The sequence below is a fragment of the Mustela putorius genome, unplaced genomic scaffold, assembly GCF_011764305.1.
Source record: "Mustela putorius furo isolate JIRA1106 unplaced genomic scaffold, ASM1176430v1.1 tig00003988_pilon_pilon_pilon, whole genome shotgun sequence".
NCBI classification, from domain to species: Eukaryota; Metazoa; Chordata; class Mammalia; order Carnivora; family Mustelidae; genus Mustela; species Mustela putorius.
Window position 1 is genome coordinate 3169730 of NW_025422127.1, and position 25876 is coordinate 3195605.

General features: G+C 39.8%; 1 protein-coding gene across 6 annotated transcripts in view; it reads left to right on the top strand.

The window, feature by feature from the left end:
• The window catches only part of ATP23 (ATP23 metallopeptidase and ATP synthase assembly factor homolog), a 103008-nt gene that overhangs the window by 73977 nt on the left and 3155 nt on the right, over positions 1–25876 (top strand). For 2 of the 6 annotated variants that reach the window (XM_045071742.1, XM_045071741.1), the window contains 5 exons: positions 2588–2700; positions 16893–16938; positions 17611–17692; positions 21525–21662; positions 24452–24535. In XM_045071742.1, the coding sequence (XP_044927677.1) occupies positions 16922–16938; positions 17611–17692; positions 21525–21662; positions 24452–24535 (321 nt within the window). In that variant the 5' untranslated portion in view covers positions 2588–2700; positions 16893–16921. Of the gene's footprint in view, positions 1–2587; positions 2701–13053; positions 13491–16892; positions 16939–17610; positions 17693–20931; positions 21111–21524; positions 21663–24451; positions 24536–25876 lie in introns of those variants that run through there. The other 4 variants (XM_045071743.1, XM_045071744.1, XM_045071740.1 and 1 more) reach the window with 4 other exon arrangements.

Below are 25876 nucleotides of genomic sequence, written 5' to 3' on the forward strand. Positions count from 1 at the left end.
AGGGTACACAGGAGTTCATACTATTCTCTCATTTTTGCATAGGCTTGAAACTCACTTGAAATTCCACAGAAATTTCCACTAACATTTAAAAAATATTGTTTCTATGTGTACTTATACATAACTTATATAAATAGCATTACAATGAACATGATGCTTTGTAACAAGCTCTTTTCACTCAAAAGTACATTTAGACTCATATAAAATTTTAAGTTGGTTCCAATTTTTAATCAATATTATAAAGAGCATTCTTACACATGCATATTTTCTGGACTATCTGATGATCACTTTTAGATATATTCCTAGAAGTATCACTGCTGATTCAAAGGTATTTGTATTTAACATTTTGATACATGTTGCCAAACTGTACTTCAGAAGGGCTGAACCTATTTATACTCAGAGCCCTATCTCATATCTCTGCTGACACCAATCTTTGCAAACCTTTCTAATCCAATGAAAACATGTTATCTCATTGCTGGGATTATTTGTATTTCTTTTAAAAATTTTTAAAAAATTGTTTTATTTATTTACTTGTCAGAGAGAAGAGAGAGCTCAAGCAGGGAAGCAGCAGGCAGAGGGAGAAGCGGGCTCCCCATTGAGCAAGGAGCCTGTCTCCGGACTTGATCCCAGGACCCTGGGCTCATGACCTGAGCTGAAGGCAAACGCTTAACTGACTGAGCCACCCAGGAATCTGGGATTATTTGTATTTCTTAACTAGCAAGAATATAACTATTTTCATATGCTTATTTGGTGTGTCTGTGATTTGCTTATTTATGGTCTTTAGCAGATGTGTTTGTTAGGGTGTTAAACCTTTTTATTGACATACAAGAGCTCTTTGTTTATTAATGGCATATACTTTTTCATGTATTTTGCAAATACTTTATCTTGGGTTGTTGTTTCAACTTGAATTCTAATGTGTGCGTGTGTGCGCGCGTGTGTGTGTGTGTGTGTGTGTGTGTAGGGTAGTGGGTGGGTAGGGTTTTTCCCCATGATCTTTTCCCCCAATCTTTTGTGTAGTTTAACCTAAACTTTAATAGTATTGGGCTTTAGAGTCATGTTTAAGAAGTCGTTTTTCACCACAAGGCTATCTTCACTGGTTTCTTTCTTTTTCATTTAAAACATCCTGCATCTTGGGCATCCTCTTTTGTCAATATACATCTACCTCATTCTTTTCAACAGTTGGACTGTAATGAATTTTATAGATCAGTTATTCTCAGTCTTTTTTTTTCATCATTGTTCCATGAAGCCTGTTTAGACATTTTTTTCTTAATTATCCCTTCCATGAAATTTCGATACCACATATAAACTGTACTTTATGTATATATTTGTGCTTTGTATGTAAAAAATAAGTTTTTTTTTTGTCCCCCCCCTCCACAGAATCAATTTTCACCTCTTGGTTGTGATATTGCTTCTTTGAGGTTGCATGGTATAGATATTCCATAACTTAATTATTCCACATGTGTATACTATTTTTGATATTCCAGTGCTCTATTGTCATCCTTATCTTTATACATATATTTTGTTTCTCTAGGATAAATACCTAGAATTGAAAAGCTATGTCAAAAGGCATTCACATTTAAAAATTTAGCAGATATTGTTAAAGATTGTATCAACTATACACCAACCAATATATATTGAGAATCAGTCTTGCTTTAATTTTCAGATTTGAGTCATGTACCCATTTGAGATTTATTCTAGAGTGATGAATAAGGTAGAGATCTGATTATTTTTCCCCCTAAATCTGGCTCATTGACCTTAAAATATTAAATACTTTATTGAATTAACCATTTCTTGATTTACCATATATTAAATATGGCAAATATATTAAATATATATATACTTAAGTTTTGGATTCTGTTCTATGACTGTTCAGTCATACTCTATCACCACCCTATGTTTATTATTCTTGCTTTATAATATGTTTCAGTAACTGATTATATTCCCCTATTTTTCTTGGTATTTAAATGCTTTTTTTCCCCCTCTCTGTGAACTTTGGGGGGTAATTCTGCCTAGTTCCCAAACAGGCAAACAACAACAAAAAGTTCTTAAAATACCACTGGGATTAAGATTGAGATTGTACTAAATTTAGTATAAATTGTACTAAATTTAGTGGATTAATTTAGTGAGAACTGTGGAATACATTACAGAGTACATTCTAGAGTAACAAATTTAAAATAAGGCATAGAGGGGCCCCTGGGTAGTTCAGTCAGTTAAGTATCTGTCTTTGGATCAGGTCATGATACCCAAATCCTGGGATCTGAACCCCACACTGGGCTCCCTGCTCAGTGACGTGCCTGCATCTCCCTCTCCCTCTGCCTGCTGGCCCCCCTGCTCTGTCAAATAAACAAATAAAATCTTAAAAAAAATAAAGGCATAGAAGAAACAGAAATGATGCTGACCTAATGAAGGATACCTGTATTAGGATGTTTTGAGTAGTAAATCACAGAAGTCCAGATAAAACCCAAGTTTAAGCATAAAAGAGAGTTAATTGGCTCATTTAACTGAAAAGTCCAGTGGTCAAACTAGTCGTGAGGTATATCTGGATTGCTGGACTAACTAACATCATCAGGATTTGGTTTCTGTCTTCCAGGTTCCAATTTTACACAAGCCTCCATGTGGTGGCAAAGGTGACCTATCTGCTCCAGGCTTACATGGTCCTTAGCTCCTGCAACGTCAGAGGAAGACAGTCTTTTTCCTTATAGTGTAAGTGAAAGTATTGGTGATGGTTGTCATTGGCCAGATCTGGGCTCAAATCTGGGCTTGGTGGGGATTTGGGAATCAGCCCCACTTGAACTACACAAGCTACATTTGCAGAGGAGTGGATTCTTGAAGGGATGTGAATAACAAAAAATGCAGGAGTTATGTACTGTGATATCCATTCACTTATAAAAAGAGGATTTTAAGAAATCATTAAGAAATATTATTAAGTTGGGACACCTGGGTGGCTCAGTGGGTTAAGCCTCTGCCTTCAGCTTAGGTCATGATCTCGGTGTCCTGGGATCAAGTCCCGCATCAGGCTCTCTGCTCAGCAGGGAGCCTGCTTCTTCCTCTCTCTCTCTCTCTGCCTGCTTCTCTGCCTACTTGTGATCTCTCTCTGTCCATGAATAAATAAAAAAGTCTTTAAAAAAAAGATTAAAAAAAGAAATATTACTATTATTATTTTTTAAAATTACATTTATTTATTTATTTTAATAAACATATAATGTATTTTTATCCCCAGGGGTACAGATCTGTGAATCGCCAGGTTTACACATTTCACAGCACTCATCATAGCACATACCTTCCCCAATAAAAAGAAATATTATTAAGTTAAAGTTCTAATATTATTTTTCAGTATATCAGAAGTTACTTTGGGCCATAAGGATAAAAAGAAATGAGGTAACCAAGTAGGAAAAATATATTGAGAGATTACTTAAAATATTATCTTTGTTATTGAGATATATTTGTTAGAATTATAATGCTGATTCTTTTTTTTTTTTTAAAGATTTTATTTATTTATCAGAGAGAGAGAGAGAGCCAGCACAGGCAGACAGAATGGCAGGCAGAGGCAGAGGGAGAAGCAGGCTGCCCGCTGAGCAAGGAGCCCGATGTGGGACTCGATCCCAGGACGCTGGGATCATGACCTGAGCTGAAGGCAGCTGCTTAACCAACTGAGCCACCCAGGTGTCCTGATTCTTGACAAAGGACTCTTTCCCTTTTTCTTTTAGTTTTTCTCTTTCTAGTTTTTCCCATTACTGTTTAGATCCTGTAAAATTTTGCTTTATGAATTTATCCTTTTTTGCAACCTAGTCTTCTCCTCTTCTAATTCACCCCCCCGCTCCTAAGTAACTCCATTCTCTTCCACCCTCAGCAAATCAAAATTCTACTGGTCTCTTATGCTCCTCTCCTCATATTCATTGGTCAACTATAAAGAAATTGTTTAGTTGAAAGTCATCAATTATTTCCTTAATCACTAAATCCAATGGCTTTAAATCCTCCTTCTTGCGGGCCTGCTGTCTGTAGTATTTGACAATACTGACTGACCTCTCTTTCTTGAAATGTGGATTTTAATTTTAATTTTAATTTTTAAAAGATTTTGTTTATTTGATAGAGAGAGAGATCACAAGTAGGCAGAGAGAGGGGGAAGCAGGCTCCCTGCTGAGCAGAGAGTCTGATGCAGGCCTCCATCCCAGGACTGTGGGATCATGACCTGAGCAGAAGGCAGAGGTTTTAACCCACTGAGCTACCCAGGCACCCGAAATGTGGATTTTTAGTTTCTATGTAACTCATTCTCCTGATGCTTCTCTTAGCTTTCTGATGACTTCTTCCCTGTTTATTTTGTTGGTTCTCCTTCCTTACCTTTACATGTGGCTACATTTACATTCTCAAGGCTCTGGCTTCAAACTGATTCTCTAATTCACTATATTGGCAGTCTCAAACACTTCCCTACTTTCAGAAGAAAAGTATGCACCTTTAACTTAGATGCTTCTGACCAGTTCCTCCCAACATCTGCATGATCCAATCTTATCTATTATCAAAGCCCAGTGTAACTTCTTCTAAACATTTTTTTTGTCTTCTGAATTCCATGGTGCCTTTTTTTAATGGTACTGCTTTCAAACTGAGATTAGTTAATTATATATATAAGAGTTGACTTGCTTTCTAATCTATAAACTTGAGAACATTTCCTAATTCAACACTGTACCTTATATACTGTGAAGCACATGGTATATTTATTAATTTTTTAAATCTACATACATTAAGCATCTACTGTGCATTATGCTAGGTGCTGGATAAGTGGTGAAAAAAATGTGGTTTTTGCCCTCATAGAATATAGAATCTTAAGAAATAACAAATACATATTTTGATGTATGTTTAATAAAACTTTGAGAGAATGAATCTTTTACCTTTAACTCCTGCTTCATCCTCTCTCCCGAAACTCCTGTCTTACATTTCTTGTGCACATTTGACCTGCTAAATCCCACAGATTTCTCAAACTCAATAGCTTAATTTGTTTGTGTGCTGTGGACACCTATGACGGAGAAGTCTGTCCTGTGTTCAAAAAAATCACCGCCAAGCACCTTCTCTCCAAAACTTCTACTGATTTTTAACATTTATCTTTTTTTTTTTTTAAAGATTCTATTTATTTATTTGACAGAGAGAGATCACAAGTAGGCAGAGAGGCAGGCAGAGAGAGAGAGAGGAGGAAGCAGACTCCCCGCCGAGCAGAGAGCCCGATGCGGGACTCGATCCCAGGACCCTGAGATCATGGCCTGAGCGGAAGGCAGCGGCTTAACCCACTGAGCCACCCAGGCGCCCCATGATTTTTAACATTTATCTTAATGCTCCCACCTCCTCCTCATTACCTAGGGGAAATTTTGGTATTCTCCTTGATTCCTTCCTCTTTCTTCATATTTATTTCTTTTCATTCAAACACTTGGTATTCTTGTTTAGGCCCTTTTATCTGTAGCAGAGGTTGAAAACTAGTGACTCATGGACTGTATTTAGCCAGTAGAGGTGTTTTGTTTGTTCTGTATTATATTCTTAAAATTATGGTATTCTTGTTTCTCATGAAAAATTAGAAAATTGGCAACATTGGGTCCCCATTCATGAAAAAATTGGCTTGAATTTTAGATGGGGCATCTAAACTACCACTCTAATCTCTACCATTCCTTATTTTTCTTACTTCAAATTCATTTACTTATTTATCAAACCTTCCAGATCCTTAATTTAGGCATTTGAATTTGCAATCTTTGGCATATGTGATCACAGGATGCTAGTACTAGAAGAGATATTAAGATATCATCCTGATAGTCTTCTTCCTCCTCTTTTAAGAAATTAAAAAAAAAAATTGAGGTCCAAATAACTTACATTACCTGGGCAATTTTACACAGTTAATGTGTAGCAGGATTCTATTATTTGCCATTAGACCCGCTCCTCACCTGGGTGGGGAGAATCCTTAGCCTAGACCTAATGTCTCTCATATTTCCCATTAAGAGCCCTCACATAGAATTTTCAGGTTCAAGGTCTCTGTGCTTAAAATTCTTGCTTTATCAGGCCCCGAGACCTGACTCTTTTATCAGGTAAGCTATGCTCTAATCCTTAAAAATTAAAAAAATCTGTCCCAACCTTTTTAGTCTTTTCTAGTGCTTACCTACTTTTATCTCCCTTGTCTGGGGTGTATGTGTGTATTATCCAAAACAGACCCTATGCTTTCCAAACTTTCTGATTTTGTTTAGTGCTATTCTCTCCACCTAGATTCTCTTTGCCCAGACTCTGCCTGACATAACTTTTTTCATCCTTTAAAGTTTATTTGAATGCTACCTCTCCCATAAGGTGCAGCAGTTAAGAAGGTGGTTTGCATGGGAGAGGTCCGGTTTGAAATCCTGGCTCTGTCCTTTACTAGCCATGTGACCCTGGACAATTTATCAAATTTATCAAATCTCTGTAAAAAGGGGGGGGGAATATCATTCCCTTTTACAAATGGTTAAACATGATCCCACTGGCTGAAAGTATTTCTTTTTTAAAAAATTTTTTTTTTTAAATTTATTTGACAGACAAAGATCACAAGTAGGCAGAGAGGCAGGCAGAGAGAGAGAGAGGAAGGAAAGCAGGCTCCTCTGTGGAGCAGGAAGCCCGATGCGGGGCTCGATCCCAGGACCCTGGGATCATGACCTGAGCCGAAAGCAGAGGCTTTAACCCACTGAGCCACCCAGGCGCCCCTGAAAGTATTTCTATATACTACAGGAATCCCATCTCACTTTTTTGCTTCAAACAGTGCCTTGATTTATAGTTACTCACATTAATTATTCTATTACTCATCATACTCATTATTAATCTTACTAGTTATTCATTATATATTGTAAACATGCTATTATATATTATATTTATTCTTTCACAATAGATGAGGGCAGGTACTTTGTCTTACATAGTTTCTGTATCTTACAGTACTTAATGAATGCTTGTAATTAATGAATTAGTAAAGAGGAGTATGGCCTTTCTGAGATGTTCCTAAACTCTATAAAAACAGAATAAACACAAATAAAAATAGTAATAGATGAATCTCATATTATTGCCTTGTAGGGAGCTTAGGGGGAATTTTTTCTCAGATTTTTATACCAAATTATACTTCTTTTAAGCAAATTAAGAAAAACTCTAATAGATCATATGACACTTAGAACTACGTTTCCTTTTGTTTTAGTTTCTAGGAACATCAGAGACTAATTTGTGGTGGCACCCCTCTAGCAATTACAAAGGACCTCTTGGCATGATTTTTTTGGATATTAACATATGCTTGCCTTTATTTTGATCTTGTTTGTTTTCCAGTTATCTTTTGCCTCTTCTGGTCATTTTCTTCTACTATAGCATATATCTCTTTCTGAGCATGCTCAATCTTTTGTGAGACTGGTGGGGCATTGATAAATAATAAGTATCTATAAAATATATTTTAAAAACAGGTCTTACAGGTTTTTAAAGCATCTAATTTCTTTTGATCTCCTACTTCACAGAGAGGTATAATCACCTTCAAGGTTATTAGGAGAGAACTTCCCCAACTTCTTTCCTTACTTGTAAAGTTATTCACATCTTTAAATGAGCAACATTTTATATGTCCTTATAAAATATATATCATGTATAATACAGATAAGCAGAAAGCAGAATACCTAAAGAACAACAACAAAAAAACCATCATGTGGTTAAGAACCTACATATTGCTGCTTTCATGTCCCACTTTTCTCTCGTAACAATGTATTTTACATATATTTCCTTATCACTAAATAGTCTTCTAAATAATTTTTAATGGTTCAAAGCATCCCGCTGATTATGTATCAGGCCAGCCAATCAGACTGCAACTCTACATTCCCTTCCTATAAAACCTGAAGATGTTCTTCTTTTTAAAAAATATTTTCTATTTTTATTTATTTATTATTATTAATTTATTTTTATTTCTATTTTAATATTCTAAAATATTAAAATATTAAAAAAGATTGTATTTTTCATAATCTCTACACCCTGCATGGAGCTCAAACTTACAATTCTGAGATTAAGAGTCACATACCTCAGGGACTGAGCCACCCAAGAGCCCTTCTATATGCCTATCTTCAAGCCAGAGTGTCACCTGCTGCTTATCCAGGGCCCCACACTGTGCTGTTTGCCTCCAAATGAGAAAGGTAATTAAAGAGATTTACTTTCTGAGGAGCCTCCCCTCCATAACAGAGATTCCATCAAAAAGCAGTAAAACCTGAAGATGTTCTTACTGAAACTAATATAAGTGAACCTCTCTTATCTGCAACCATGTTATCCATGCCTAAGAAGTATGTACTGGTGTAATATATTTCACCAGTCTTTCATTAGTGCACAAGCTGAAGTGAACTCCATCTAGCTTAATAGATGTATGCAGTTGTGATTATTTCCTTTTGAGAACTTCCTAGAAGTATACTTGCTTAGACAATGTATATACACATTTTAAGTTTATGTAGTTCTAAAGTGCCTGGGGGAGGGGAGAGAAGTACAAGTTTCTATTCCCACCTGCAGGGCCTGTTTAGCTGAGCCCTTGCCCAACACATATATTATCTGCTTTTTAATCTTTTCCAATTTAATAGGTATTTAATATTCCATTTATATTACTACTAATGTGGCTGAGCATACCTATTGTTGGCCATTTGTATCTAGATCTTTCTTACTCTTGCCAACTTGTAACTTGTAATAGTTTTAAAATTACTAACATCCATAATCCATCTTGACATCCTCCTACCCAGTTCCACCTCCTAAACTAATTTATGTACTTGAAGTGTGGATCTTATCTCCTCTGTTTCTTTAGGGAATTATTCAATCAGTTATTTGCTTTCTCGGCAGTATGTTTAACCTCTGACTACTAGTTTTTCCTCTTGTAATAATAAATATCACTAAATGTCCTCTTCTTCAGGAAAAACCCCAACTTTTTTCTTTTATTTGCCATTCTTCTCTGGTTACTGACCCTTCTCTTTTCCTTTACAGCCAAACTTCTTGAAAGAATTGTCTTCACCTGCTGCATTCCCTTCATCTCTGTCTCTTCACTACAAATAGATTTACATTAAGATCTTCAAAGCCTTCCTTGTTGCTAAGATTTTAACAATAATTGTATCATATATATATGATATAAAGCCGGATACAAGATGATTTTCCTCAAATAAGGATAACTGTGTAAAAAACATTTGTGCTGGGAAAAGAAGTGATAGGTAATAAAATGAAAAATTTAAGTCACTGCCAGACAGTTGGAATGACTGGTGAATTTTCTTTTTCCTTTTCTTTTAATTTTCCTCAACTGGAAAAAAAAAAAATTTACCTTGCTATTAAAACACAATGCGATGTGATACTGCAATTACCAAGTTTCATTTTCTACAAGGCAGAAGAAAATCAGAGAAGTGACAGGAGTCACTGGACCACACTTACTTTCACCGCAGGGGGCAAGAGCAGGGGGGCACGACCCACAGCCCCAGGGCAGGTGTTCCCGCTGCGGGTCACGACTAGAAAACCTCCTGATAGGACAGTCTTCTCTTAGACAAGCCCTCTTGCCCTTTTCGTCATCCCAAACAACCTCTGAGCATCTCAGCCTCTGCAGCTTAACGGCTGCAAACCTCGGAAAACCGCCAATCGCTTCCAGTTGTCCTGGTAACAGCCAGCAACCGCAGCCCCGCCCACCCCAGCTCCCGCAGGTCTTCCCAGAATGCTGCGCGCCGGCTCTCTTTCGCTTCTGGTTCGCGGGGCGGACTCCTTCCGGAAGTAGATTCCGGTCAGTCGCTGGCGGCCGCGGGCGGTGTCGTGTATTCCCGCAGAGGGCTGTGGGGACCGTTTTGTTTCTTTCCCAAATTCAAAAATGACTGGAAAGCTGAGGAAAGACTAGAAACTTACCGAATTTTTGTTGGCCCTCGAATAATAGATTAAATGTAATTAAAAAGCTGAAAGATGGAAAGCACTTTAAAATGATAGCAACTTCATGAATAGCTATGATATATTTTAAAAACTTCCAATAAAAAAGCAACAGTTTTTGCTTTAGAAAACGAACAGAAGCACAAAAGAAAACAAAACACCCAAATCTCATCCACATACAAATAACCACTGTGAACACTGGAGCAGTCTTCTAGACCCTTTCCATGCATATAGTAAATGAGATTTCAAAATGGAATCACATTTATGTCGTTTTGTAACTTAATTTTTATGAATATACCTAAAAAGGCTACAACAACATGGTTTCATGTATTCCACTGTATCTCTCTGACATTGAAATTTTCTATCCTTTTTGCTCTTAATTAGTGCTGCCGTAGAGAAATGAAAATCCCGTTAGCTAAATCTTTGCCCATACTCTTATTTGTGGTCTTTACTTTTCTCTTTTTAACCTAGTCCTTTGTATTTGCACTTCGTTATCGCTCTCCTAACACCTTTCCATTCCACTCTATGTCTTTATACTATAAAGGGATGAAGTTACACAAATTGCGCTGAAAGCTTATTCAATTTTTTAAAGTTTACTTTTCTTATACAAAGGTAATACATGCTTATTGTGAACACTAGGAAAATTCAGAATATAATAAAAATATCCCAATACCTAGGCAACTACTGATCATATTTTGGCATATTTTCCCCTAGTTTTCTTTGTTGCCTTCAGTGATGAATATTGAAAAAAAAGTTTGTTAGTTTGGTAGGGCAAAATTACAGCTTTTAATTTGCATTTATTTTCTTATTCATTTAGCTGAATGATATTTCAAATAGTATTTCATGTGCTTACAGGATATGGTCAATGTCAGGGCCCATCTTCTCCATCTAGCCTTTCCTGAGTATTGTGGACCCATTACAATAACTGTAATAGTGTAGTTTTCTATATGTTTATGTTTTAGTTCCCTAAATAGATTAAAAATTGGCTGTGTGGTCCTGGATAAATTATTCAATATGGCTGAAACCCACTTTTTTTTTTGATCAGCAAAATAGTGATATTAATACTTACAGGTTTGTAGTGGAGGTTAGAAGTAATGTATCCAAGGTAACTCAATAAAAAGTGGTTTAAGAAAACTATTATAATTTTAGCAATCTGTATGTAGGAGGTGTTTGTAGTTTTGTAATATTTCAAATTTCAAATGATGAATAATCCTAGCATCCCATCCAATTTGCTTATATTTTATTTCCCCCCTCATTAGTGCATTAGTTTTGCCCTTTAATGCTGTTCTTTTAATGGTTATCCTTGTGATTACAGCATGTATCCTTGATTAAGTCCACTACAAATTAGTGTTTTTACCACTTCCTGATCAATACGAATGCCATGTTGCTGCAAGTGGCAAGATTTCATTCTTTTTTTTTTTTTTTTAATGACTGAACAGTTTTCCATTTTTTTTATACCACCGTTTCTTCATTCATTCATCAATGGACACCTAGTTTGCTTCCATATCTTAGCTATTGTAAACAATGCTGCAGTGAACATGAGTTGGATGTTATCTTTTCAAATTAGTGTTTTGTTTTCTTTGGGTAAATACCCAGAAGTGGAATTACTAGATCATATGGTAGTCCTATTTTTAATTTTTTGAAGAATCTCTATACTGTATTTCAGAGTGGCTTCACTAATTTACCTTCCCATCAATAGTGCACAAGTGTTCTCTATTCTCCACCTATTCACCAAGATTTGTTATTTCTTGTCTTTTTAAATTTCTTAATTTTTTTAAAGATTTTATTTATTTATTTGACAGACAGAGATCACAAGTAGGCAGAGAGGCAAGCAGAGAGAGAGGAGGAAGCAGGCTCCCCACGGAGCAGAGAGCCCGATGTGGGGCTCGATCCCAGGACCCCAGGATCATGACCTGAGCCGAAGGCAGAGGCTTTAACCCACTGAGCCACCCAGGCGCCCCCTTGTCTTTTTTTTATAATTAGCCATTCTCACAGGTGTGAGGTGATATCTCATTGTGGTTTTGATATGCATTCAATCAAGATATTTATTAAGCATCCATGACACATAAAGCACTGTTCATAATCCTCAAGGTCTCTTGAGCCTATATTATTTCTATACATTTCTCACATAAATCATATGCTCCTCTTCAACCTCATCAATTCTCTTATTATTGTTTCCTCAGTCTCTGCCATTATGTTTGGGCCATCTTAGTAGGTGCTGAATAAATGCGTGAGCTGAACTGAGTAATTTCGTGGAAAAAGAGGGGCGCCTGGGTGGCTCAGTTGGTTGACTGTGTACCTTTGGCTCCGGTTGAGAGCACAGGAACCTGGGATCTAGCCCCCACTCAGTGGGAAGCCTGCTTCTCCCTTTCCCTCTGCCCTTCCCTGTGTTTGTGCACTCTCTGTCTCTCTGTTTCTCTCTCTTGAATAGGTAAATAAAATCTTAAAAAAATTTAGTGGAAAATGAGAAATACAAATTAGTTAAAACCTGGCAGGTTGTGATGAAAATGATAAAACATGCAGAGTACTTTGTACCTTGGGAGATCAGGAGAGAATAATTTTGATTAAGGTATCTGGGAAAGCCCTGTGGGATAGGTAGATTTGATCAGGGCCTGGATTATAAGGACTGAGTAAAGGGGCTTGAAAAATGGAAGTGAATTAAGGGTTGGAGGTAGAAGTAAACTGGTTGTGTTTTGTTAGCATAAAGTTATTTGGGGTGACAAAAGTGCAGGGTGGGCCACTGGGCCCAGGTGAGGTAGAAAAAAATTTGAAGATACTGATATGACCAGTAATTATAATGGCAGCTTTCAAACGTTTCTGAAAAGCACTGCTTTCGAAATGGCTTGGGACATCAGGAGATGGGTGGGCCAGATTGCAACTGGCCTGCTGGTGGAAAAGTAAGGGAATGGGAGGATGCCTGAGACCTTCGGAGCGTGAGGGGACTTTAGTGGCCAGTACTGAGGATTGAGTGTCCACGAGGAGGTGGGCTGCGGAACTATGCTTATGAGGATCGGCCAACCACGCCGAGGGTTCCCAGCGAAGCCCACATCAGCCCTGGAGATAAACGCCAGCCAGTGCAGCGCCCAGGTTTGACTCCCTCGGTAGGGATCTGGAGCCCCGCCTCCATTCCTTCCCGCGCCTCTCGCCCCGCCCCACCCACGCTCTCGCCCCGCCCCGCTCCTCTCGCCCCTCCCCGCGTCCATTGCAGGGCTCGGAGGCCCAGCCGCCCCAACGTCCTCCTACGAGCTCTGCCGCCTTCGCCCTACCTGGGGCCCGGTGGGCTGGGCGGAAGGAGGTTCGGCGCGGCCAGGTTGGCTGGAGGGTTGTTGCCTTTCCCGGATCTCATCCCCAGCCGCCCGAGGCGGGAGGTGAGGCAGCGGCGAGGTCCGCGGGCGGCATGGCAGGAGCTGCGGACGAGCGCCCGCCGGGTCCCCCGGCGGAGGAACAGCTGCAGCAGCAACACGTCGCGTGCCAGGTCCTACCCGAGCGGCTGGCTGAGGGGAAGCCCGGGCAAGGGTTCCTTTCCAGCTTCTTCACCAACAACCAGAAGTGCCAGCTTATGCTCCTGAAGACTCTGGAGACAAGTAGGAGCCGTGGCCCGGGTGCCGGAGGTCGGCTGGGGGTGGGCCCGGATGGTGTCCGAGGCCGCAGGGAAGGGTCTCTGGGTTCAGCCCCATGAGCAGAGTTCAGGCACCTCTGCGTAGGGTCTAGGTAGATTCAGCGTTTTGGAGCGGGAGTAGTGGCGTGGGGCGGGGGGCAGCAGGTTGGGCCTCAGTTTCCCTTATTAGAGGAGGTGTTGAGGCCGTGTTCAGCCCTACTCTTGCTTGTGGAATGAGGAAGGAGTTGGATGGGAGTTTGCCTTTTTCAGTCACAGGCACTGATCTGACAGGTCCTCTGATTTCTTTTTTGAAATTTTAAAAAATTTTATTTATTTATTTGACAGAGAGATCACAAGTAGGCAGAGAGGCAGGCAGGAGGAAGCAGGCTCCCAACTGAGCAGAGAGCTGGATGCGGGGCTTGATCCCAGGATCCTGAGATCATGATCTGAGCCGAAGGCAGAGGCTTAACCCGCTGAGCCACTCAGGCACCCCAGGTCCTTCGATTTCTTATATAAATTATGCAGTGGTGTGAGGACTTCATAGTCCTGGTGAAGCAGAGTTGTAAGAGTCACGTTAATTAAGGCATGACTGCTGAGGGCCCAAAAGCAGTTTTGCAAACCGTTTTTCATTGCGAGGGGTTCTTAACCTTCATACATAGATGGGCTTCTGAGTGTGGAAACCTCTGAAATAGGCTATGAAATCCTGTGTGTATACATCTGAATGCATTTTTCTGGGGAACTTAATCATATTCTCAAAAAGGCCCGACCCTCAAAGGGTCAAGAACTACTGCTGTGGGTTAAATAGGGGACACACCTACCTGCTGACCAATTTCTCTAGTCCCAGGGACATTGCACTAGAGATTTCTTAACTCCTTTACATTGATATATGGATTTTCTAAGTTTACTTCAGGTATATTTAGAAAACAAAAAATCTTAAACCTGTTGGTTCTAAAGCAAGGTTACTATCTCATAGCTGCCCATTATAGTTCAAAAGTCAACCACCTGAAGATTCTCCAGTCTTCTTATTTGGGACTCAGGGAGGTGGGAAGAAGAGTGGTAATGGAATCATGAGGTTGTATTCACTTGGAAATGTATATTGAATGCCTCCTAGGTTCTGGTGTGGGGAAATACAAAGATGGGTAGGGACCAGGACCGTACCTTTTATGAAGTGGAACATAGGACTGTACCTTTTATGAAGTGGAACATAGTGGAAAGAACATGGACTGCAGAGTTAGACGTGGGTTCAAATCCTGGTCCCTCTCCTTATCAGGTGTAGAAGACTGACTTAACTCTCCGATCCCCTCTATCCTTATCTGCACACACACAAAAAAATGGGTAGGGATAAAAAACCTCTCTTAGGATTGTGAGGAATAGGTTTTATGAATGGTAAGTGTGAGCATACTCAGGAGCTGAGTAATGGATAACTGCTTACAGTGGAAGAGACAAACAGAGGAGGAGATATGGAGGTAGAATCTGAAGGTGGTGGTGGGCTGACCATGAGCCCCAGGAGGAATTTACAGGCCTCAACGCTCCATGTTGAGAGAAGTGTTAATGGTATTAAAGCGTCAACCTGTAACTTAACTATGCTGTTCCTAAGACTGAGCCTCAGGGAGATCTTTGTTCCCTTTTTCTTTAAAGTAAATCCATTTTACTTTATTTAAGATCTTATTTATTTATTTGACAGACAGATCACAAGTAGGCAGAGAGGTAGGCAGAGAGAGAGGAAGAGAAGCAGGCTTGCTGCAGAGCAGAGAGCCCGATGTGGGGCTCGATCCCAGGACCCTGGGATCATGACCTGAGCAGAAGGCAGAGGCTTTAACCCACTGAGCCATCCAGGTGCCCCAAAGTAAATCCATTTTAAAGATTTTATTTATTTATTTGACAGAGAGAGAGATTACAAGTACACAGAGAGGCAGGCAGAGAGAGAGTGGGAAGCAGGCTCCCTGCTGAGCAGAGAGCCCGACTTGGGGTTCGAGCCCAGGACCCTGAGATCATGACCCAAGCCGAAGGCAGAGGCTTTAACCCACTGAGCCACCCAGGCACCCCGTAAATCCATTTTAAATACTGCAGGTCTTGTTTTAAGTATCAGACCCCACCCACCCTCCCTACAATTATTATTGTTATGATTACTTTTTAGTAAGAGGACTATAGATTTTGGAATCCACTTTAACTTTGTAAGGCTCTCTTAGTTGCTTGAATAATAATGCACTTGATACGGTTCCTGACACTTGACACACACACACACACACACACACATACACACACACACAAAATTCTTATTACTAGTAATTGTATTACTGTTGACACTCTTAAGAGGGGGGCAGGTTACTAAAGTAGTAACCTATGCCTTTTTCATCTCTCATTACTTTTTTTACTCACTTGTTTTTGCTTTCAACCCTTAAAAAAAAGCCAACCTTGATTTCTTTTCTTTTTTAATTTTTTCGCTTACTTCATATAATACTCTGCCCATTTGTACACTCAGTCGAGACCCCTATGTGAGAAGTTAATATTAGAGGCATTTGGGTTTGTTGTACTTTCCTGCAATTATCACAGGCTTATGGCTGCGTAGAAGGGCCCTCGGGAGTCATCTAGGCCTTTCCACCCCATATAGGAAAACCTCTGAGCCATCACTGACCAGAGAGCTTATAGACCTCTGCTGGAACAGGTTACCGATTCTTTGAGGCTCTTTGAGGCCACTTGTATTTTTATTAACAGCTTTAATTGTTGGAAAAATCCTTTCTCATACTGTAACTTCTGCTCTTTGGTCCTTGTTCTGCCCTCTGGAGAACTATTGATGGGATCTATTTCCACGTGGCACTCATTCAAAACCTGAAGCCATTGTGGTCCTAGTTCAGTTTTGTATTCTTTCCAAATCCAAAACTACTTTCTTGCTTCTTACTGAACAAAGTCCTGTACTGTTCTGGCTGCCTTCTCTCGTGGAGAGCTTCAGTTGGCAGGTCCTGATTAGAGTGTGGTACTCAGAATGGGATTCTGTTAGCCTGTGGTCTGACCAGGAAAGATGCCAGTGGGGCTCTGTAACTACCTTCTAATCTGGATACTGTGCTACTGTTCCTTTCTATGGATGTGGCCCCAAACTCCCTCATTCTTTTGGTATGTGCTGTAGTATGCTGTTTTTGATCATGTAACTAAAAAAGAGCTTTCAAATCATTTTTGGTATTATTGAAGATGTTCAGTAGTACCCATCTTGCTATTTGTATCAGTGTTTTAGCTCATTGAAGATTTGTTTTTATGTTAATTTAAGCTTGTATTTTCATATCCATTTTTACCACTTTTAAGATAGTATTACTTCATTAAGATTTGTGAGTTATTTTTTGATAATTGACTGCTTTTTGGATAATTTAATTGGTGCTATTTTTTCCAATTAGCATGCTTAATTGAATCAATATCTTTTTAGATCCATATGTCAAACTTCTTCTTGATGCCATGAAGCACTCAGGTTGGTAAGTAAATCTTTTTAAAGTGCTGGTCTCTATTCAGGCTGCTAAAAACATAAAAACCCCATACTAGAACTACTTATAGGTTTTTACTTCAGGCCACAAAACCTTTTCCATGTGGTAGGTGGTGGGGATGGGCTGTATTCTTTCCAGGTAGGTCTTGATCTCTGCATATACCTTCTGTCCTAACTGTACATCTCTAGCTTTGCCATTCATCTCCGTTGTTTAGTAAAGACCACACATAAAGTCGTGTAAGTAATTGCCAAACCTGGCTTTTCCTTTCTTCCAGCCCCAGCATTGTCCTTAGTGGAGAAGAAATCTCAGCTTGTTATGCAGGAGCCTTCCAGGGGTTGTTTAACTTGGAGGAGATTAGGGAGGTGACTTTCTGGCCCGAGGGGAGCAACTCCAGGGTATTCCCAATATGGTCTTAATCAGTGGACCAAATGCTTTATGGAACCATGTCATGGAATTTGAACTAGGGTAGATTTTGCAGGGATGATTTCCTTATATCATAGGTGAGACAGTTTAGTCCTGAAGGCTTCCCAGGGTTTCCTGTGTGTTAGTGGTAGAGGGGATTTATGACAAGGGGCTCCTGACTCCTTGCCCAGGGCTCTTTACCCTGCACTGAGTGCACACTGCTTTTGGACATTTTATCTTTAATGCTTTCTTGCCTTTTAGTGCTGTTAACAGAGAAAGACACTTTTCTTGTGAAGATTGTAATGGCAATGTCAGCGGAGGCTTTGATGCGTCAACATCTCAGGTAGGCATTATTGCCAAGTTGTTCTCTTTCCTGATATTTGCTAAGGACCTTGGCATGCTGGCCATTCTGTAGGCTTTATGTAAGATTGAAAAAGTGAATAGTTATGGTTCTTACTCTTCAGGAGCTTATGCTCTCATAGGGGAGATAAGACAATGATAAAGTTAGGCAGGTTAAACTATTTTAGGGGGGTGTTATTACCACCATGGGATGGTAAGGTGATTGCAAGACACCTACAGATTCAGCTAGTGTGTATACAGCTGCTTCTGTGGCAAAGAAGATGAAGACTCTTACCCAAAGAAGGGGTAGCATGAGCAAAGGTGGTGTGTTGGGAAAGGACAAGGTGTATTTGGAGAGTGGTATGTTGTCTAACATAGCTGGGGGACAGGAATGTGTGAAGAATACGGGGAAATAGGATTGGCAGAAAAGGAAAGCCATATGGTGGGAGGCTTTGAATGCTGAGCTGATACATCTTAGAACATTTGCGACTAGGGGAGTAAGTTTTCTCATCTGGAAAATATGGGTAGTGATTGTATCTATCTTATAGTATAGTTATGAGAATTAAATGAGATACCTTGTGTAAGGTGCTTATCATAGTAGGCATAGAGAGCATTCAATAAAAGTTTTAAGTAATCAGAGGGTTTTGACAGCATCTTGGAGATAGTAGAAGAATTAGGGCATGTGATGAGGGTAGATCAAGTTTTTATAAGTAACACCTTCCATCTTGAAGATACAACCCTGTTTGATAACACTTAGTTGTTTCCCCCTGGGGAATTTTATATGTATTTTGGTTATTTATAGGTATTTTGTAGTAATCATGAGAAAAAGAAACATAACATAAGTGTGAAAGGTCTGGGTTTTGGAGTCTGGTAGAGTTGAGTTCAAATCTACTTCCCCTGCTTATTAGCTGTGGGGCTTGGGCAAGTTATTTGCCTTATTCTCAGTTTCCTCATGTGTAAAATGATAATAACAATACTTGCAGCTCTCAAAATGGGTCTTGGTGAATTCATTTCTCCCTTGGGGCTAAATAGAGTGGACATTTTGAACTTTTAGCTTACTTCTCAGCAGTGTTGAGCATAATTGGGTACTTTCTCCTTTTATTTTTTTTTTAAATTCTAATTTGTATCATGAACTGTCTCATTCATACAGAAGAGTAAGAAACCTGTGTGCATGCTTTTGGTCGTAGTAATAAAATGAGTACCTTTGTATCTGCCACCCAGACTTGAGAAATAGGACATTGCCAGGACTTCAGAAGAATGTGCCCCACTCTTGGATCACATTTCCTCTCCCTTTCTTATTCTGACTCTTGTGATAGTCATTTCCTGCTTTTCTCAATGGTTTTATAATAGACATGTACAGTCAAACAATATGTTATTTAGTTGCCTGGCTTTTAAGTTTTATGCATGGAATACTTTGTAGTTTGATGAAATCATACAACACAGAGTCTTCTGTAACCATTATTTTGTTGAGATTCTTTCATGTTGTACACAGCTCTCTTTTCCTTAGTTGGACTGTTACATAGTCCTCCACTGTATCTGTATACAGCAGTTAGCCATACTTAATATTGTTTCTGAATTTGTTATTATGAACAATGCTGCTGTGAATATTTCTTACCTTTTCTCCCGGTTTCTCCCGGGGCACATGTGCAGAAGTTACTCCTAGGTATTTGTCTAGAAGCAGAATTGCTGGGTCATATAGCATACGTACCCTTGGCTTTTGCAGGTAATGCCAGACGCTTTCGTGGGTAATGCCAGACACTCTCTTCCCCTGGTTCCTGGTATGTGACACTCTTCTGGTTGCTCTTTTGCTAGCTCACCTTCCTCTATCAGCTGCTAAATGTTGGAGTCTCTTAATCCTTGATGTTAGACTCCCTTCTTTTCTTCCTCTACAGTTTGCCAAGGGGATCTCATTTATTTCCCTAGATCAGAGCTCTTTTTTTTTTTTTTTTTTTTTTTTAAAGATTTTATTTATTTACTTGACAGACAGAGACCACAAGTAAGCAGAGAGGCAGGCAGAGAGAGAGGAGGAAGCAGGCTCCCTGCTGAGCAGAGAACCCGATGTGGGGCTCGATCCCAGGATGCTGGGATCATTACCCGAGCCGAAGGCAGAGGCTTTAACCCACTGAGCCACCCAGGCGCCCCCAGAGCTCTCTTTTGAACTTAACATCTATATATCCAAATGGCACTTCACACCTACACTTGGATGTCTTAAAAGCACCTGAGACCTCACAGATTTGCCTAAGTCCAAATTGATGGTTTTTACCATCCCCTATCCCCATCCAACTTTGTGTTGTAATTTTGCATATCTCAGTGTTGTAATTTTGCATATCTCAGTGAATTTTACCACCTTCCAACCTCTTACCCAAGCCAGAAATATAGAGATCATCTTTGTATCTCTAATTCCTTTTCCATATTTTACATCCATCACCAACTTTTTGTCCTATTTATCTCCTAAGTATTTTTTGGGGAGGCATCTCACTGTCCCTGCTCAAATACCATTACCTGTTGCCTAGAATACCTCTTTAACCTTCAGAAAGTCTCTCTGCATCCAGTTTTGATCATCTTCTGCTTATTTTCCCCACTGTAGTCAAAAGGATAAACAAAAGCACCACCCTGTTTCACTCCTCCCTTTTGTGACTTCCACTGTTCTCAGGATAAAGAGTGATTTGGCTCTAGCCAACCTCACCAGGCTTATCCTGTGCCTATTCCCTATAGCTCTGTGCTACAGCAGTATAGGCCTGCTTTTCAGCTTCTCAGACCTTCTAGAACTTCAGCGCTCCTTGCCTTTGCACAGGTTGCTCTGTCTGGAATGCTCCCCTCCCCACCTCTCAAATTTAACTCCTGTTCATCCATGAGATCCCAGTTTAAAAATTCCTTCTGCAGAGATCCCTTTCCCAATCCTCTAGACCAGGTCAGGCATTCTTATTGTATGTCCTCATGACATCCTGGATTCTTCTTCATGACAGCTGTCATGTCATATATTTAAAGATTTTGGTAAATAGTTGATTAATTTCTAGCACCATTTATAGATTATACATTAGAAATTATAATTATAGATTATAAATTCTAAGTAGATTATAAATCTAGTAGGTCTCAAGAAATATTAGTTGAAAGATGAGTGTTGGATGAATGTATATAAAATAGTGGGCACGTATCCTTGTGTCTGGCTCATAGGAAGTACACAATAAATGGTAACTGTTGTTATTAGGATCCCTCTCATGTCTTTATTACTCTTATAGGGTCCTGCTCTGTGTGCTGTTGGCTTTTTGCACTTCTTTCTGAAGGTCTTTCTGAGGATTTTCCTTGGCAATTCTAGTAGAATGAGACAGTGGTGGTCATTCATTGTTGATTCATTGCTCATTCAGAAACTTCGTAAGAAGCAGTTTACATGTATTCTCATTTAATTCTCACAATTCTATGAGGTAGGTGCTCTAATTATCTCCTTTTTATAGTTGAGGAAACTGAGGTGCATAGAGGTTAAAAAACTTGCCCAAGGTCACCAAGTTAGTAAGGAGTGGGGCTGGTGTTTGAATTTGCTTCATTCCAAAGCCCACTCCTAGTATGATGCTGTGGAGTCCAGTAGCCCACCAAGGATGGCATTTAAGTGCTACTGTAGTTCAGAGAGAACAGGGAGAAGTTGGTTACTGGGAGCGCTAAGTGGAGCATGTACGTTAGGACCAGATCTTGATGGATGGGTAGGTGTGGGGTTGAGGGAGGATACTGGGTGGAGGCTCTCTAAGCTGCCGAATCATCTCATACCAGAGAGAAGATGGGAGTTACAGAAGGTGAGTAGGTGTTAGACATAATGGAACTTCTCTTATTTTGGTCCCTCCTAGATTGTTTTGTGCCAGAACAACATCCGTAATCAGGCCCATATGAACAGAGTGGTCACCCATGAGCTCATTCATGCCTTTGATCACTGTCGCGCTCATGTCAACTGGTTCACTGACGTCAGACATTTGGCCTGCTCTGAAGTGAGTTTTATTATAAAAAGATACTTTCTCCCCCTGAAACATCTGGGTTTGAACATTTAATTGAAGTATAATGTTTAAGACTCTGTCTTCTTCTGCCCCTCACTCCCCCCTCAAATAAATAAATCTTTAAACAAATAAACAAACTAGTTGAAGTATAATTTACTTAAACATACTCCTTTTTCTCCCGTCATGGTTCCATGTCACTCTTAGATGTCCAGTTTTAATTCCCGAACACAGCTTTGAGACACAACAAGATATATTTTAAGTATCTTCTTTGAATTATCTTTTTTTTTTTTTTTTTAAGATTTTATTTATTTGACAGACAGAGATCCCAAGGAGGCAGAGAGGCAGGCAGAGAGAGAGGAGGAAGCAGGCTCCCTGCCGAGCAGAGAGCCCGATGCGGGGCTCGATCTCAGGACCCTGGGATCATGACCCAAGCCAAAGGCAGAGGCTTTAACCCACTGAGCCACCCAGGCGCCCCTTCTTTGAATTATCTTAATGATAACTTTTAAGTCCTAGTGATAGTAATGACTCTATATAATAACCATTTTTAGTATATAATACATATATTTCATATACATTAGTATATAATATATGTAAGGTTTTATAGGCGAGATAAACATGACGCCAGGTGAAGTGGGTACAAGGCAAGGTTTATTATTTTTTTTAATTAATTAATTTTATTTTTATTTTTTTTCTTTCTTTTAAAATTTTTTATTTATTTTTAAAATTTCTTCTTTTAAAATTTCTTTTTTATTTTCAGCATAACAGTATTCATTATTTTTTCACCACACCCAGTGCTCCATGCAGTCCATGCCCTCTATAATACCCACCACCTGGTACCCCGACCCCCATCCCCTTCAAAACCCTCAGATTGTTTTTCAGAGTCCATGGTCACTCATGGTTCACCTTCCCTTCCAATTTCCCCCAACTCCCTTCTCCTCTCTATCTCCCCATGTCTTCCATGCTATTTGTTTTGCTCCACAAATAAGTGAAACCATATGATCAAGGCAAGGTTTATTAAAGGTACTCTTCGGTGAAGTTTCAGGGCTCAGGAGACAGGGAGCCAAGAAAGTTGCACCGGGAGGAGGTGGGCACTCCCGGGGGAGGTTCCACGACTCTGGAAAGCAGTGGTGGAAGTTGCGCTGGGAGGGAGTTGGCGGGGGTCTTTTATCTGTCTCCTGCATAGGTATAGGGTTACCTATGGAGACGTGATCTGGGCATACATCCTTTTGGCGGGAGAGTCAAGGGTTAAGGAGGCAGGGGCAGGCTAGAAGACAGCGGTGAGACCCCGCGGGGGTCTGGTGGCGACACCGTGGCGGTCATTTCCATTGCTCTTCCGGCACGGAGCCTCCAGAGCCGACGGTCATTTCTATTGTTCCTCCTACACTCCCGGAGCCCACCGACCCAACAATATACATCTTACATATATAATAATATATGACATATTATATTATTATATGTGGTATATAATAATAATTTTTAACCACTTAACCAAATAACCATTTTCCCCTGTGGAATCAACTCTATAATATAAAAACTAATGCTAGTTAACTCTGGCTGAAGACTGTGTGCCAAATACTGTTCCTTTTGTGCATTCTTCCTGAGTCTACTGAACAGTCCATCCAGGTAGATGCTATGATCAGCATGTCACACGTGTCGAAAGGGAGGCATTGATTGAGATTCGTGGTTAGTACATGGCAGAGACAGGATTACAACCAGGGTTCTTACCCGGCCTATTGTGCTGCCTTCCATAGGCAGAGTGCCTTCCTTGCCCTCGAGTAAAACATTTAGTCTCAAAAATACGACATAAAAAGTTTTTTTACTGCTAAGCACTTTGGGTTGCTCTCAGAAGTGCAATATATTTATGCTCTTAGAGAGACATATGTATTTAATACTTGCATTTCAGTAATTGAAGAGTGCAATGTGCTGAGAAGTAAAAAAAAAATATATATATATATTATATATATATATAAATGTAAGTGTACACTTTGTAACTTAGATTATTTTCTTTTTCCTTTGAAATTAGTAAGCAGCCCCACTGCATCTAATTACACCTCCTACTCTTTGGAGAGTAGAGGTGAAACCCGAGTTTTTAAATAAGGTCTCTCCCTTGGGTGCTAGGGGAATGAAGACCTGTCAGCTAGCTCCAGTGTGTTCTTGTGCTTGGAATGTTCTTGCTTTAGTTTCAACAACTTAAGTTTTCAAAGGACAGTTGAGGCCCTGGAGGAAGGCATGAGTTTATACAGGTTTAAGGGAGGTTCCAAGAGAGTTTCATTGTTTTGGGCCAAGGGCAGGAGGTTCCTATTCTCAAAGTATCTTAGATGCTGATGCATTTAAGTTTAAGCTTACATTGAAATTCAGTTTGTAGATCTTTGAAAGAATGCAATTTTGCAGTCCTTTTGGTAATTTCTAGAAATGTTGTTTTTTGTGGAGAGCATGGATTTTAACTCTGAGGTCCAACTTTCTGGCTTCTGGTTTCTGAAGAAATTAGTTCTTTCAATAAGGTTATGGTGTGAAGTTTTGAAAATTTCCTTTGATAAATGATTGGCCTTCCCCCAACCCCCAGTTTATTTTGCATTGTCTAGCCCAGCTCATGGATATCTGCTCTTTTTCTTAATGTAAGAATAACTTAAAATAGTCTTATGTCAGAGTTCAAGACATTCTTGAAAAAGGTCCAATCGATACTCTAGTCTCAGAAAGACATGCTAATTTTAAATTCTTTTATAAAACTTTTTATAGAGCAGGAGAACTTACTTTCTTTCTGTTTGCCTCTGTCTCTGTGTTAGGTTCGAGCTGCTAACCTTAGTGGAGACTGCTCACTTATAAATGAAATATTCAGGTTGCATTTTGGATTGAAACAACACCATCAGGTAAAACTAACATATGAATCACTTAACCCTCCAGAGTGCTAGGAGTGGAAATAACGCACAAAGAAATGAGAAGTACATTTTGCATTTGAAATGTGAAAGAACTACTTCTGTGGGGAGAATACAGAATGTGTCCCGTGGAAGCCAAATGGATGGAATTGAGTTCCACTTTTTATTTTATTTTATTTTATTTTATTTATTTATTTTAGAGAGAGAGAGACAGTGAGAGAGAGAGCATGAGAGGGGAGAAGGTCAGAGGGAGAAACAGACTCTCCGTGGAGCTGGGAACCCAATGCACTACTCGATTCCGGGACTCTGGGATCAAAACCTGAGCCAAAGGCAGTTGCTTAACCAACTGAGCCACCCAGGCACCCGAATTCTATTTTTTAATGATGGGAAGCTGTGTGACTCAGTGAGAGATTTTAATAGTGAAAAGAACCATGCAACCTTGTTCTTGGGATCCTTTTGGAAGCAGGTAGATGAAGAATGGATGCAAAATCACAGTCTATCGGACTGTGCTCTCCACAGTCTGGGACTTGTATTCTGGAGATAAAACAGTCATACCTTTCGGAACAGAGGCTGCCCCACAACACAGGTTAGGGCTGAGTAGTAGGGCATCTTGACAGGCTGTGGGCCATGATAGCAAAGCTTTGAATCAGCACAGCCCTGACAATGCTCTCTCTCCTCTTTTTCCCTTGGGTAGTGGTTGCTGAAAATGAATAAACTAGCAACAGGAGGGAAAGTTCAGGGAGGTAGTGGGAGCCTGGTTGAGGGAGAGCAATCTTAGAGAGAATGGAGTCCCTGTGTTTGTACAGCATGTACCCAAGAGACACTGACATTGATGACAGTAACAGATGGCAAAATATGGTAATATCAGCCAGTTTTAATAGGAATGCATTACATTTGGAAAGATAAACCTGAACTGTGGTCTATACGTGTGCCTCCCAAACCTTTAACTCTAGGAGACAAATTTTTGCTATCTTTTTTTCCCCTGGAAGGGAGAAATGTCTTCTTCTGGCAGTTGCTGTCATAGCTCCATATGGTTCATCCTTTCTTTCTTCTTTCTTTATGCCTGGGGTTTATTTTTAAATCAGTGTTTAGTGTAACTTAGGTCGAGAAGCACTGGTTTATATTCTAATGCTAGTGAGCATCTCCAGCTCAGGCATACTGACCAGGGTGAAGTAAAACAGGGAATAAACACAGAAGATGAATGATTGACAGATTGCACAGCTGTAAGGACCAGTATTTTTTTTTTTTTTAAAGATTTTATTTATTTGAGAGAGAGAAAGAGAAAAAAAGAGAGCGAGTAAAAGCAGGGGAAGTGGCAGGCAGAGGGAGAGGGAA